The 13,820-nt window shown below is 38.6% G+C and overlaps 1 protein-coding gene and 1 pseudogene across 1 annotated transcript; both read right to left on the bottom strand.

The window, feature by feature from the left end:
* Nucleotides 1-1,142, bottom strand: part of LOC109095353 — a 30,032-nt pseudogene extending 28,890 nt beyond the window's left edge.
* Nucleotides 1,143-3,085: 1,943 nt separating this feature from the next.
* On the bottom strand, nucleotides 3,086-7,784 carry LOC122148768 (leucine-rich repeat neuronal protein 1-like). Its single transcript, XM_042776203.1, has one exon. The coding sequence runs from the start codon at nucleotides 7,644-7,646 to the stop codon at nucleotides 5,412-5,414; it is 2,235 nt and encodes a 744-aa protein (XP_042632137.1). The 5' UTR covers nucleotides 7,647-7,784; the 3' UTR covers nucleotides 3,086-5,411.
* Between the last annotated feature and the right edge of the window lie 6,036 nt (nucleotides 7,785-13,820).

The following is a 13,820-nucleotide window of genomic DNA, read 5'->3' as shown; positions in this document are numbered from 1 at the left end:
AATCTATCCATCATTTCATTATCTGCCTATCTCTATCTATCTATCTATCTATCTAGCTGTCTGTCTGTATATCTATCTATCATTCTGTAACTATTCTGTTATCTTTCATACATCCATTCATTGTTCTATATGACTATCCTACTGTCTGCCAATCCTTCTATCTATCTGTCTACTTATCTATTGTTCTGTTTTTCTTTCTTTCTTTCTATCAATTTATACTAGTTTCTAAACAAAGTCAGAAGCAGAACACGTGTAATATTTTTAAATCAAAATCAACATGCTGTGTATGGTTGTGAGGTGACATCATCCATCCACAAACCTGTTCAACAGTTGCTGGGTCCTCTGACTGTAGTCTTGAAGCATTTTCATACTCATCCTCACTGTTATAGCCGGCTCCTTCCTCCTGCTCGGGACTGGGACCCCCTCCTCCTCCGCCGCCCCCGCCTCCTCCCCCCGTCGCCCCAGGTCCGGTCCCTCCACCGGCCACCCCACCGGAGCAGGTCGTCTGTCTCCTCCTCTTACTGAGCCCAGGCCCCGAGCAGCACCCTCCCAACCCACCTCCACAGCCCACCCCTCCTGACAGCTCAGCCCGACCCCCGGACACGCACGCCATCCCTGTCGCATCCCCCGGGCCAACCGGTGACCCGGCGCCCACCGGCGGAGGAGAGGCCTGCTGCGGCCGGGAGCTGGATTCGGTGCGCCTGTCGTCTCTGGACGGCGGCGGAGCGGCTTGATATGACCAGGGAGGCGGGGAAGCGCGGGGCCTCGAACCCGGCCGGACCCCGTGGGAGTGCTGGTGCGGATCGGATCCGGTCCGGCGGTCGGTGTCATCGGGGTGATCAGACACACCGACCGATGAGCTCGGCTTCTTCTTCGGCAGGATCGTCATGACCGTTCAGGGAGGGAGGGTGTCCGTTTTAACGACTCTGAACGCGTTTGAACATTTAAACTTGAGCGTCTTTTAAGTCGTAATACTCGCTCCTGTCACCCCGGAGCGAATTTAATTCAATATGAGGCGGTTTTGAGGGTGAAAACGGCGGATAACAGAACAAAAACAAACCGTCTTCCGTCCCTCGGTCCTGCTGTTGCCACACAACATCAACATACAGCTGACGACACAGGCACGTCATTTCCGTCTCGCTGCTTGTTCCGCCTCTGCTTCAGTTGAATTGTTCATTCATTCATTCGTGTGTTTTGTTTGCTGGTCAGCACTTTATGGTCCAGTAACTAGAATCCACCTCTGGTATTTATTACCTCTAATCTGTTTATTATGAGTGTTATTATTAAACCCGAATAAAATGGTGAGAGTGGAATTCCATGTGGAGCCATTTCTCATGCATGTCCTAATCTTGGAAACAGTTTAAATGGGCAAAACCCAGGTAATGTTTCACACTGTATAAGCAAAAGTGTGTTTATGAATTTATAGCTTTACAATGACAAAAAATAAATAAATAAATACATTTTCACTCAGAAATTGCTAGTAAATCTCACCAATAAAAAATTTACATTTTGAAGCAGAAACACTTAAATAGTGTTTTCTTGTAAAACATACTCCAGTGATCTTTCTTTTATTTACAACTTATTTTTATTTATTTATATATTTATTTTTGCTGTTTATATTTTAACCCTCATAATGCATTTGGGTCCATTTTGACCGATAAGAGACATAAGTTTAAGTGACATAAAATGTTTTAAAATACATAGTTTTTAGTTTTAGTAAGTTAAGATGCTTAAAATACACATTCATTCATTCATTTATTACAATTTAAGATTTTTTTTTTTTTTACATGTTTCAGGTTGGGGTCATCTTGGACCCAGGAATGAAGTATTATTACTTGTCAAAAATACTTTTTGTAAAATTATTTATGAAGATATATTAGTGTCACAATACTTTCATAACATATATTTAGCCCTTTCCCCATCTCTCACACACTTTTGAGACTGAAGTTTGTAACAAACACAAATATGTGAAAACATTTGCAATCGATTTTACTTTTGTAATGAACATGTTTCTGAACAACAACAACAAAAAAAAGTAATGTGCCTGTACTGTCTTTCTTTTAAATAACTGCTGGCTCCTTTCATATTTTGTGGTCTACAATAACATTCCTATTTTAATTTTGGTCAGTGTTCACTTGTTATTGTAGATTATATTGTAGCAGTAGTAAAAACACTGAAACAGTTGTGCTTCATGTTAACTTTCTTGCCATTTTAAAATCGAACACTGCAGATGCACAAGCCATTGCACCTTACATTCTATGTTTGAAAATTACTAAAATGTTATTTTATACCTCAACCAGTTTTGTGTGGCTCTGTAATGCACTCAAAAAAAGTATACTAAAATTTTAAAGGTAAGTGGTTGCAAACAATTTATTTTAGCTACATTTAATAATATATATATATATATATATATATATATATATATATATATATATATATATATATATATATGTTGAAAATTAGTCAACTAAATTTATTTAAATGTAGCTGAAATAAATTGATTGCAACCACTCACCTTAAAAAAATGTGTAAATTCAATTAATCATTTTTTTCAGTGTGCTTTGTTTTTCAATTACTCAACAGCACTAAAAAGAATAAAATAGAATAGAGCTGACATTTTATATTTCAAAAACAATAGCAGAAGATAATAAAAGCATTATAAACCCTTAAAAGAATGCTTCCCAATATAACAAAATGGTTTATTTCATACATTTCTGAATTTATATCTTGGTATATAACTTCTAACCATAGGTGTATGTTATTATTTTGAAAAGTTTAAAACCTATTTTATTCATGGTTAATTATTTTATGCTGGGGTAACGTATTCTCAGGTGGAACTGTGAAATTTGTTAATATTATTTCCATTGAACTTACTAAAAATTCTTACCTATAACATTATACATACATTGTACACTGTGTCATATTTAGAGATCTAGTCCCTTTTTTTGAGGGGGGGGGGGGGCACTTAAAACAAAATCTAAAAGAGAACAAGCAAGAGAGCAAAGCACAGTTTAAGATATCTGCTATGAGTGTTTGTACAAAATGAGTAATCTTCAATGGAAAACAACAAAGAGAAGCTGTGTAGTTGTGGTGATATTGTGTTTATTTCTCTCAAATATTTCTTCAGACAGTCATTTTTCCTGAACTACTGCGCACGGACGTCACAACACGTCTTAACAGTGTAAAACCATAATTGTTGACTTAATTGAAATATAACAATAATATTCCTCTATTACAAAATACCCTGCTATTCACTGAGATACAAGTAAATCGTGTTAGACGTCATTAGTGTCCTCCACCACTAGAGGGCAGAGCTGTAGTGATACATTTAATGCTTAATCTAAGGTGACGTTTTCTCTGCTCTTCTGCCAGTAATAACACACAATGTGATTTACAGTCAGTGATGAAAGAACATCTTAAAAACATGTGACGTGAGTATGAACAATATTTCACATTAGAACGGACTGCTCACATGTCAGTTCTAGACATTGTCTGAATGAACTTGAGTGCATTTTCTAACCCCATTAAATTAGAAATTAAAATCAAATCTATCATAAAATACCAACAAATAAAAACAACGCTTACAATAAATAGCTCAAAAACTGAGCAGAAAAATTAAAGAAAATCAAGAGGTGTTAAAATATATAATAGATCGTTTGTGTCCTTTAAAGCTAAATATACCATGACATCTTATTGACTGATGACAGTGATGAGAGAACTATTGACTATGTGTCTCATCTTTGGTTCAAATAATACATAACAGAAGTGCACCCAGTAATCTTTTCCATTAATTTATGTTGCACTAATGGTCTTATTGGACTTACAGTACACTGACATTTAGCAATGTGAATGAAGCATTATGCTAAAGTATTCAGATTGTGAGAAATGCACTAGTCACAGTCGTCAACAATAAATTAATCCTGTGAGCGACAGTATCAGAAAAAAGGTACAGATTCGGGTGATTACATCTGGTCATGTGATGTCCAGTTGAAAAATAAATAAATAAAAAAGCTTTTATTTAGCTACCAATATGACTGGAGTCTATTTAATGTTAGTGTTTTTCAAAAAATAATAATTGTTTCTTTAGGGCTGCGACGTTTTTAAAAATTACTGAGTGCACCTGTAAAGGTAAACCCTTGAACACTTAATATATTATTTAATTTGGTTATATTCATCAATACCTGGATAGATGTCATTTGCTAACAGGCCTACACAACAGAACAATACATGAGCATGTGTTTTGCATAACATTTGTATTAATCGATTATGCACAAATCTCTCAGGTTTAAACATGTCAAAACCTTAAAAATGAGTTTAAAATTGTTTTCAGGGTGGCATATGTAATTTACAGATTAATTAATCTATGTGAGGAGAAAAACAACATTGATTCTTTTCTTTTTCTTATTCGATTCAATTCTCATTGTCTACACACACTTGTTTCCTAATTTACCATACCAAGACTGAATTGTGTGAATATTGAGTTTGGCAACTCAGGCTTTAACTGAGAACTGAAGCAATCTCTCGGTAATCAAAACGGTAAGTGCATGATGAAGTGCAAAGCATAGAACGGCCCCATCATTGTTAGCAATGGTGAATGTCTGCAAGTAAATCTCAGGCATTTGAACCACATGATCATTCTAGACGAATGATTTCTTTTTCTATCAAATATGAAATACATTTTCAGTCAGTGCTAATAAACAAAGCCATTTTCCCACACTCCTCAATAAATAGTTATTTAACAATGCAAGAATAAATAAGCACAGCTGCGCAGTTGTGTTCCAGATATTAATTACATATGACGGCTAATTAGTTTGCAGTAACAGCAACTTCATAGCACCTGGCAGGTTTGGTTTAGGTTTTATATTCATTACAATGCAGGTGATAAAATGTGACGAGCTGAAGACAAATGAGAGCAATGAGCATGCATACGTCACCTCCTCACGCCTGTGTATTTTTAGAAGTGAGAAAACTAGGAAAAAACTCCCCGTTAGCACCAAAATATCATGCAAAAATTCCATGCAAAAACTCTAGAATCGGATGTCATGTGACTGCATTTGACATGTGTGAGGCGATATAAATAGTGTCGATCTGTGTTAGTGTATTAGCTTAATGCTGATATAGAATGAATAAATTATATGAATTATTAACACATTGGCATGCTTAACGTTGAATTAGTCTCAGAAAATACAATGCAATGCAAAAGCATAGAGTGTGTTTTGCTGACCACGTCTGTTGGCTGTCTAACAAATCACAACTGCAACCAAGTGTGCTTGGCATTGAAGGGTACAGTCTAAAAATACATACATCTTTCACAATGACAAATCAATAATACATACTTGTCGTTTATGTACAAGACAGTACATATACTGTTTAAAATGTCTCTTCTATATACTGTACTTTCTGCAGTGCAGCTACCACATGTATGTTTTTGAAGTGTCTATCTGTGAGTTCTGAGGGTCAACAGTGCCCTCTTTTTCTTTTTCCGTCTCATTCTCCCAGAGGTTAATAAGTGGTGGGTAGAGTTCATTCAGAGGAATGGAAGTGGTGTGCTGCATGTATTTCTTGAGAGAGTGGTGACAAGATTTCTGCTTCATGCGGCGTCCCATGTAGAACACCAACAGAGCCATTATGCAGATGGCGAACATTGAGCCCATGACCGCCGCCAGGGCTACGTTGGTCGGTTGGGCAACCATCTCCACAGCAAAGCTGGCTTCTTTAGTGGTCACATTGATGCAAGAGTGCTGGGTCTGCTCGGTACCAGTCATGGTCAGGCAAACTTGGTACTCCGTGGAAGGCAGGAGGTGTGTGAGGTTATACTCTTGGACATCTACTGGGACCATCGCCGTGTAGCTGATCTGCGGGTTGTCGATTTTTACCGTAGCGCTGAGCCACTTGGGTTGTGACACCTCATGGTTGGAAGAGGTGGCGGATGGGTGCACCTTCCATTCGAGCACCACAGACTGGGCATGGACGATTTTTGCCAGGATTACCAAGGATCCCGTGGTGTTCAGCACCCCTTGGTCACCTCCAATAGGGGGCCTACCCTGCCAGTTGCTCCTATCCACATACACAGAGATGCTCCGGGTGTCGGCTCCCTCTGCATTCCAAGCAACACACGTGTAGAGACCAGCATCCTCGGGTTCAACATGTGGGATCTCTAGAGCACCTTGTTCTTGCATCCGATGCTTCTTGGGTATTCCTCCCCCCTCATTCGAGGATGGTGAAACAGCTTCAGAAGTGACTTTGTCTCCAGTGGGTGTCACCCAGTAAAACTGAGGTGCTGGATCTGCCACAGCCCAGCAGTTGAGTGTTAGAAGCTGTCCTAAGGTGACGTTGAGCTGCGGAGGGAAAGCGTGCTGAGAAATTAGAGGCAGGCAGGTATTGCTTGCCCCATTCCAACTTGCAGATACCACTTCCTGAAGGGATTGGCCAACAAGATGTGGCGGGGAGGCACAAAGAGTTATTTGGGGCTCCAGAACTTTGAGGCTTGATTGGTTGCCCAGGATGGGCCACCAGTTGGCGAGACAATCGCACCTGAGTGGGTTGCCATGAAGACTGATTTCATCCAGACTGGGTAAAGCTGAAAAAATCTCATGGGGCAAAAGCATGAGGTCATTACTATGGATCAGTAAGGTGCGCATGCCATGCATTTTCAGGAAAGCAGCTCGGTCTATGAAGAACAGGTGAGGGTTGTTGTAGAGCTCCAATTTGGCCATTTGTGGTAAGTTAGAGAACGCGCCCCTCTCAACCGCCACAAGCTCCTCCATGTTGTTCAGACTGAGTTCCTCTAAATGGGGAAAGTCTCGAAAGTCACCTTCCTGTATACGAACAATGGGATTCTTGTTAAGGTCAAGAAACTTGAGGCTCGGCAGAACGCACAGAGCTTTCTTTGGCACGGCCGTGAGCTTGTTATCGAAGAACGAGAGACTCTCGAGATAGTCCAATCCCTGGAAAGCACCCTCGGGTATTTCCCTAAGCCCCATTCCCGCGAGAACCAAGCTGTGCAATTTAGAGAGGGGGTGGAAGTTCATATCTTGCAGTCCGAGAATGGGATTTTCCCCTATCATTAGGATCTCTAGGTTGGGTAGGGACTCAAACCAATGGCTGTCTATTGCCACAAGCTTATTGGAGTTAAGATGAAGCCTCAACAGGTTCCCCAAGCCTGAAAATGCATTAGGACCAATAGAAGATATCTGATTATGATTAATATAAAGCTCCTCTAAGTTGACTAGGTCCTTTACACACATATCAGGCAGCTCTTTAATTTGGTTTTCCTCAAGGTAAAGTGTGACCAACTGGCTTAGGTTACTCAAGCCAACATCTTGGATTTGTGTGAAGTGGTTCTGGGAGAGATCCAGTTCTGTGAGGTTTACCAAGCTCTGGAGTTCTGAGGTCACCCTGGAGATATTGTTGCTCTGAAGAAGCAGCACCTGAGTATCGACTGAAATATTCCATGGGATTTTGCTCAAATGGAGCTCGTTGCAGTCAACAGTCTTGGCTTGGTGGTAGACCGACTGAGGCGTGTACCATGGGCGGGTCTCGCAGACACACTGGGCAGGGCAGAAGGGAGCTGCAAGGGAACAGCGACACACAGCCAAAACGAAACAGACTGCGAGCAGTGAAATGGAAATGGCAGTTCTCTCCATACTGAGGATCTCTAGAGTGCTGAGCCCAGTAGGAAGTTGACAGTTGGAAGGAAGATTTCTACAAAATGGAAGACAGGAATTTTCTCATCCAGCCCTGCAAAATGAAAAAGAAAGAAGACTTATAAATCATGCAGATTATATGATGTCAGCCAAGTGCAAATGATATTAACGCCAACTTAAATGTGATATTTATTAGCATCAGTTGCGGAAGGAATATTAAACAAAGACCCGAATTTCTGCTCTCCTTAAGATCACGCAAACAAATCAAAGCATAATTTGTTGCAATGACTAACTATCCATAATTGACATTTTTTATATTCTACACTTCGTTCCCCTGCCAGTGCTCAGAGATCACTCTGATAATTGATTATTCAGTCATCTCTCATTCTAATCAAACAGGGAGCAATTGTTAGCGAGTGTGCAGGATCGTTCCGGCCTGCATGCAAAAATACACCTGCCAAGCACAGGCTCCGATAAACACATGAAAGGAGCCCCACATCAAAGCCTGAATGTGCTGCACCGTACATCTCAATACCATCTTCCTGTAAATGTAAGTGCGCCTGGAAGAATTGCACGGTCTTGTAACCAGTGAGTGTAACAGCTCTCAGAGGGGCTGTAACTATACAGGAGAAAAGGCAAAATGAACACCAATGCAATAAAACAGTTTCCAAGCACTTTATCACACTAAAAACATCCAATGGACAAAACATCTCCAGGCCAGAGGCATTTGAGATCTCAGGAGCATATTTTAGCCTCAAGCATTTTGGCTACTTCCGAATATGCTTAGCACCACCTGACACATATTCAATCTTCTGCAAGGCATTTGGAGTGAAAGCAACCTACATACAAGAATGCACAGTGGCGTTTGTCTTCATCTTTTTTCAGTGTCATAAAAAACAGATATACCCCCAGTTCAAACAGGAGCTTTTAGTGATGGACTACCCTTTGATTTCCCACTATGCCAGGGTCTGTAATGCATCGCTCCCCTGATTGCCGCTTGGTGCTAATGAGCTGAATTTAACTGGCAGGAGGTGCAAGAGAAGAACCGAAGACTGTGAGCTGTTAATAGGTCTTACAGCATGACTCACACAAACACTAAACTACAAAAATCTAAAAGTGCTACCATATGTTTTCACATATCCTTAATTGAAGATGAAGATCAACAGAATTAATTAGAACAAACGGCATTACGGGCTTTAGAAGATTCTTGACGGTGGTTCTCAACTGGTAGGCCAAAGAATTGTGCTGATAGGTACAAAGGAAAAAAAAAATCGTCATATACACTAATTGTGTATAGTTAGAATAGACAAATAAATAGACAAACTTTTTAAGGCTGTGGTTTAGATCTAACTTTACAATATCAAACTATACAATATGTTTTTAACACAAATTCATCTGTTACTTGTAGAGTTGTTGTAGTCTAAACAGTAAAGCAACGCAAATGTCAGTTCATGGAATCAGACTCAAAAGCATAAATGTAAATTCATGACTTGGTAGAAGCTATATGGACAGGTTGTGTGATATGCAATGAAATATTCATAATAAAACTGAGACTAATTTGTTTTATGTGGTGAATTATTGGCTCACTGTAATATTAATACATTCTGTGTTGGGTCACCACTTCATTCCCAATATAAAATCTGGGTTCAGAAGAAAAACAGTTGAGATTATGACACATTTCAAATGAAAGCTGATAAATGACAGAGTACTAAGCGGATGGAAAGTGACACTTATATTGTGAGCCATGTGTAACAACAACTTTGTTCAAAGCACATCACAGAAACGAACAAAGTTTCGTCTATCACAAACCAAACATCCTGGCTGTGCATTAGAATAGACCCAGTGATGCAATGAAGTGCAACTTCTCTTTCTGTTATGTCATATGCAAAATAAAACACTAAGAGGAGAGGGGTTTTGTGTGCTTGATTCAATACTAACTGCTCATCTGACTTTAACAAAAACGTACCGTGGTGAAACCATGGTAAGGAACTCTTACACATATTTCCCTATATATTAACAATCAATACATTAAATAATTTAATGTATATTGAACATATCCAGAATAACATATCATGTTACAATATTACAATATATTAAATAATACATAAGAATTGCTGCTTTTCATACATTGAATAATATGTGGCAACATATTTATACTTATATTGTAATGTATTCAATAATATACTTCAAAATATAAATTTGGTACTATGTTTGTGTGTGTATAAATAGACTTGAACTACATAAATATTGATATATAGTCATCCAATTGTTCAAAAATTATAAAATTGATTGACCACCTTTGTGTATGAAATGTGCTACATAAACTTGCCTTGCCTTACAAGTCCATGCATTTACCATAGTACGAATTCAATATAAGCACTAGTTCCCATATGTTGAAATGCATTGTTTAATATATTGCATTATAAGTACATTCCCATATATTTTTGTCTTTCATAAGGGAAGAGCTCTTTCACGATACCAAAAAAGTACTATGGTATTTACCATGATGATAATACCATGGTGTCCTATACTGACAACTGCTATGTAGGTTTAGGTGTCCACATTTATATACCATTTAATTTACACTCCAAGAAGTTCAGAAAAACATGGTAAAAAAAATAGTACTTTTCATAATATGAAGAAGCTTTACATCAATTAACATCATGAACCTCTGACTTCAGATTGTGTGCTTGCATTACTGTGTGAAATACACTTTAACACAGAGACATGAGCTGTCTATTCTGCTGAGTCTTAAGGTCTTTTAATCTGTTCAGCCCGTGTTAAGCGTTCTCGCGTGCAGCGATAGGCCTGTTCAAAATTCTCAGAACAAAGACTGAACACGGACACGGCGCTCAGACGGCACTGGCTCTGGAAATGAAAACAAGATAGGGAAAAATTACCCACCCTCAATCACCCCCCTCCACACTCTGATCTTTCCATGCGTCGAACACAAATTAACTCCCCTGAGAGGTGTGCTGAAGAGGGGCGAGATGAGACGGGGGAGGGGACAGTCAGACGGGTGGGTGTGTCCCGCTTTGCTGCAAAGAGCCTCAAACGTCTGATGTACCTCAAAGACTTGTGCTGTCACAACGTATTGGTGCATAAAAGTCCAAAACATTTCATACCGAGCATGCAATCGTTCGCATTTTGTTGTTGCTTGTTGTAGCTTCCTAGGTGGTTCAGGTAGGAAAGATCAGATTTTAACAACACTAGAGCCACTTCTACACACGTACAACCTGTTTCTTTGGAAACAAAGCTATTGGAAATCCCTATTTAGGTTACCATGAAACGTAGACCTGCTCTACACAAATGAATGCAAACGCAACAATTCATAACACAATACAGGTATGCAATCCCAGTGAGAGGTGTATAGCTTACATTAGCATAAACCATGTTCTTTCTCTCTTTCAGGTCAACTACTCTCATGAGAATCATGCTGAGCAACGTAAATCATATAAACATGTTTATGGCAGCTTTCTGACCAATAAAACACTTGGTTTAATGGCACAGACATATGAAGGTAACTCTATCATTCCCTTGAGTGCTGAGGTTTGTTACCATCACACTGGCACACAGGGGTCTGTTTGTTTACATTTATGCATATTTTACTGTCAAAACATTATTAATCGCTATCTTTAATATCATTGCGAAGGTAGGAGTTTTATAATGTAATCAGGAAGGATATACCTGTTCAATCGTGGTATAGTCGTTGGTTGTCATATTATCATCATGTCCATTATCCACTAAATGATGCCGATCTGAGAAGGAAACTTTCTAATACCAATGTGAGTCAGTTCACTTGTTAGCCATCTTGTCTTGTCAGCTATTTCCAGTCATGCAACTACAGCTCCTGCCTACTTGATGGGGAAAATAGATCTATAAATAGATCTGATAACAACCATATCATACATTGTGCTTCTTATAATACATGCTCATTATGAGAATTAACTGGACCAGTCTGCAAAATACATTGTGAGTGATTTAAGTGTAGAAAGGACAAGTGATGACACTGTTGTTGTCTGAATTTTTTTTTTCTGATTTGAAATATGTTGAAAATTGATTCTGGCTAACCATTTTTATACAAAATTTCTATAATGTAAATTGCATTTATATAATGTATATTGCATACATTTTATATTCTCTCCATTTGAGTAGATAGAAATGGAAGCCACTGGCTGTAAATCAGTGTTATTTTAGATTACTGAGATACTATTATTGATATTCAGAATTATTTTTTAATCTAAATTTATTTCTGTTTTTAATTTTAGCGCTTCAACATATTTTATTTCAGTTTTTCTTTATTTTTTAAGCTAAAATTTGCTATAATATGTATTTCATTTCAGCTTAAAAAATGATTTTCAATAGTTTCAGTTAACCATAACAACACTGCTGAGAAAACAAGTGTCTGCTTTCAGAAAAGACCATTATTATGCCAGCAATGCGTTGGCCAAGCATTTACATCCACGTTAGCATATCTGCGTATATTTCTTGCCTAAGGCTAGAGAGCTACTCTCTTCCCTGTGTGCTAAGTCTCATTCTGCCAACTCGTGCATTTTAAGAGCAACTGGGAAAAAGACAAAAAGACGACTGTTGACATATGGTAAGAATATAGAGCTAGCAGCACACATCATTTTAATCTTTTTGATAAGATATATTTGAGTTTGATAAGATATATTTGAGTTTTTCTACTATAAAGAACCTTCTGTTCAATGGAAAGCTTCCATGCATATTAAAGGTTCTTCATGGAACCAAAGATGCCAATAAAGAACCTTTATTTTTAAGAGTGTATGTAAGCGTTGATCTTTTAACAGACTGGAGACAGATCATCTTAAGCAGCAGCCATCTTGCTGCCGCAGAGATCAGATCACCTTCAGCGATGAGGAAAGGAGTGTGTGAGAGGCCGGCAGAGGTTTCTGTGTGTGTGTGAGTCTCAGTCTGGCTGTAGCGTGTGACACTACTCCACACGCCTGTCTGATCGCATTAGACACTGGGACGGTCGTTCTGGACATAACCCCCCCGGCCCCTCTGCACAGCAGGAAATGGGGCCACCTTGCCTGATGCCATGGCAACCTGACAGGAAGAACCAAAAAGGGCCAGCCCTTGGGGCTTCCTATTGCATATGTGTGTGATGGGACATACAGACACAGTGAGAGAGACAGAGAGAGAGCTGAATGAAAGAGTGAATCAGAGAATCACCTGAGTGACTTAGTGAGACTGGAAGACAAATACACAGAAGAGAGATCACAGTAATAAGACCCTAAAGGAAAAGAAGATGAAAAAGACAAAAATAGACAGCAAATTTACCCTCAGAAAAAAATGAATCTCTTTAAACTGTGGGAACGATCTGTTTAAGAAGGATATAATCATTTGCCAAAAAAGAGTAAAAATTCTTTTACAAAAATATAAAATACACAATATATATATATATATATATAAAATATTAAAACAAATTTTAATTTTAATAAATAACTAAATAACACTGACAATAATACTAAATGTTTTTTATAAAAATGCACTACATAATATTATATAATATGAATATATATTAAAGATAATTTCTATTAATATTCATTTTAATAGGTCAGAATATATTGATACTTTTTTACATTTTTGGCGCTACGCTGATTTGGAGAGACACAGAGGAGAGGATTTTTGTTTTCTCGTCGCTTCATAACGTTACGGTTGAATCACTGATGGCAGATGGAGTATTCTGACGATGCTTTTCATACTTTCCTAGACCTTGACACTGTTATTTATCAGTCTATGGGACAGTCTCAGGCCTCCAGGTTTTCATCCAAAATATCTTAAATTGTGTTCCGAAGACGAACGGAGCTTTTAAGGGTTTGGAACGACATGGGGGTAAGTGAATAATGACAAAATTTTCATTTTGGGGTGGAGTATCCCTTTAAGCGGTATCTTGTGGGACAGATGTTGTTTGATTCACTCAGTTCTTCATTATAAAAGTTGTGCCACTCAGCTCAGTGACCAAGCGAACTGCATTGAATGAATGTCTCAGATTGTGATTTAAGAGAGATTATCCAGCCAGCTGTTCACGAGTCTGGTGCAAAAGTCCTTTTAAAAATGATTATGTTTGTTGGAAACAAACAAGCATCCTGACAGTTGTATTTACAAGATGCCCTACATTTCACACTCTGTAATGTACACAGAATATAA

This window comes from Cyprinus carpio, chromosome A19, assembly GCF_018340385.1.
Source record: "Cyprinus carpio isolate SPL01 chromosome A19, ASM1834038v1, whole genome shotgun sequence".
In the NCBI taxonomy this organism is placed as follows: Eukaryota; Metazoa; Chordata; class Actinopteri; order Cypriniformes; family Cyprinidae; genus Cyprinus; species Cyprinus carpio.
This window is presented reverse-complemented; position numbering and strand designations above follow the sequence as displayed.

Bases quoted from the DNA above. Each gene is read 5' to 3' on its own strand.
- LOC122148768 (XM_042776203.1), bottom strand. From the start codon at position 7,646: ATGGAGAGAACTGCCATTTCCATTTCACTGCTCGCAGTCTGTTTCGTT.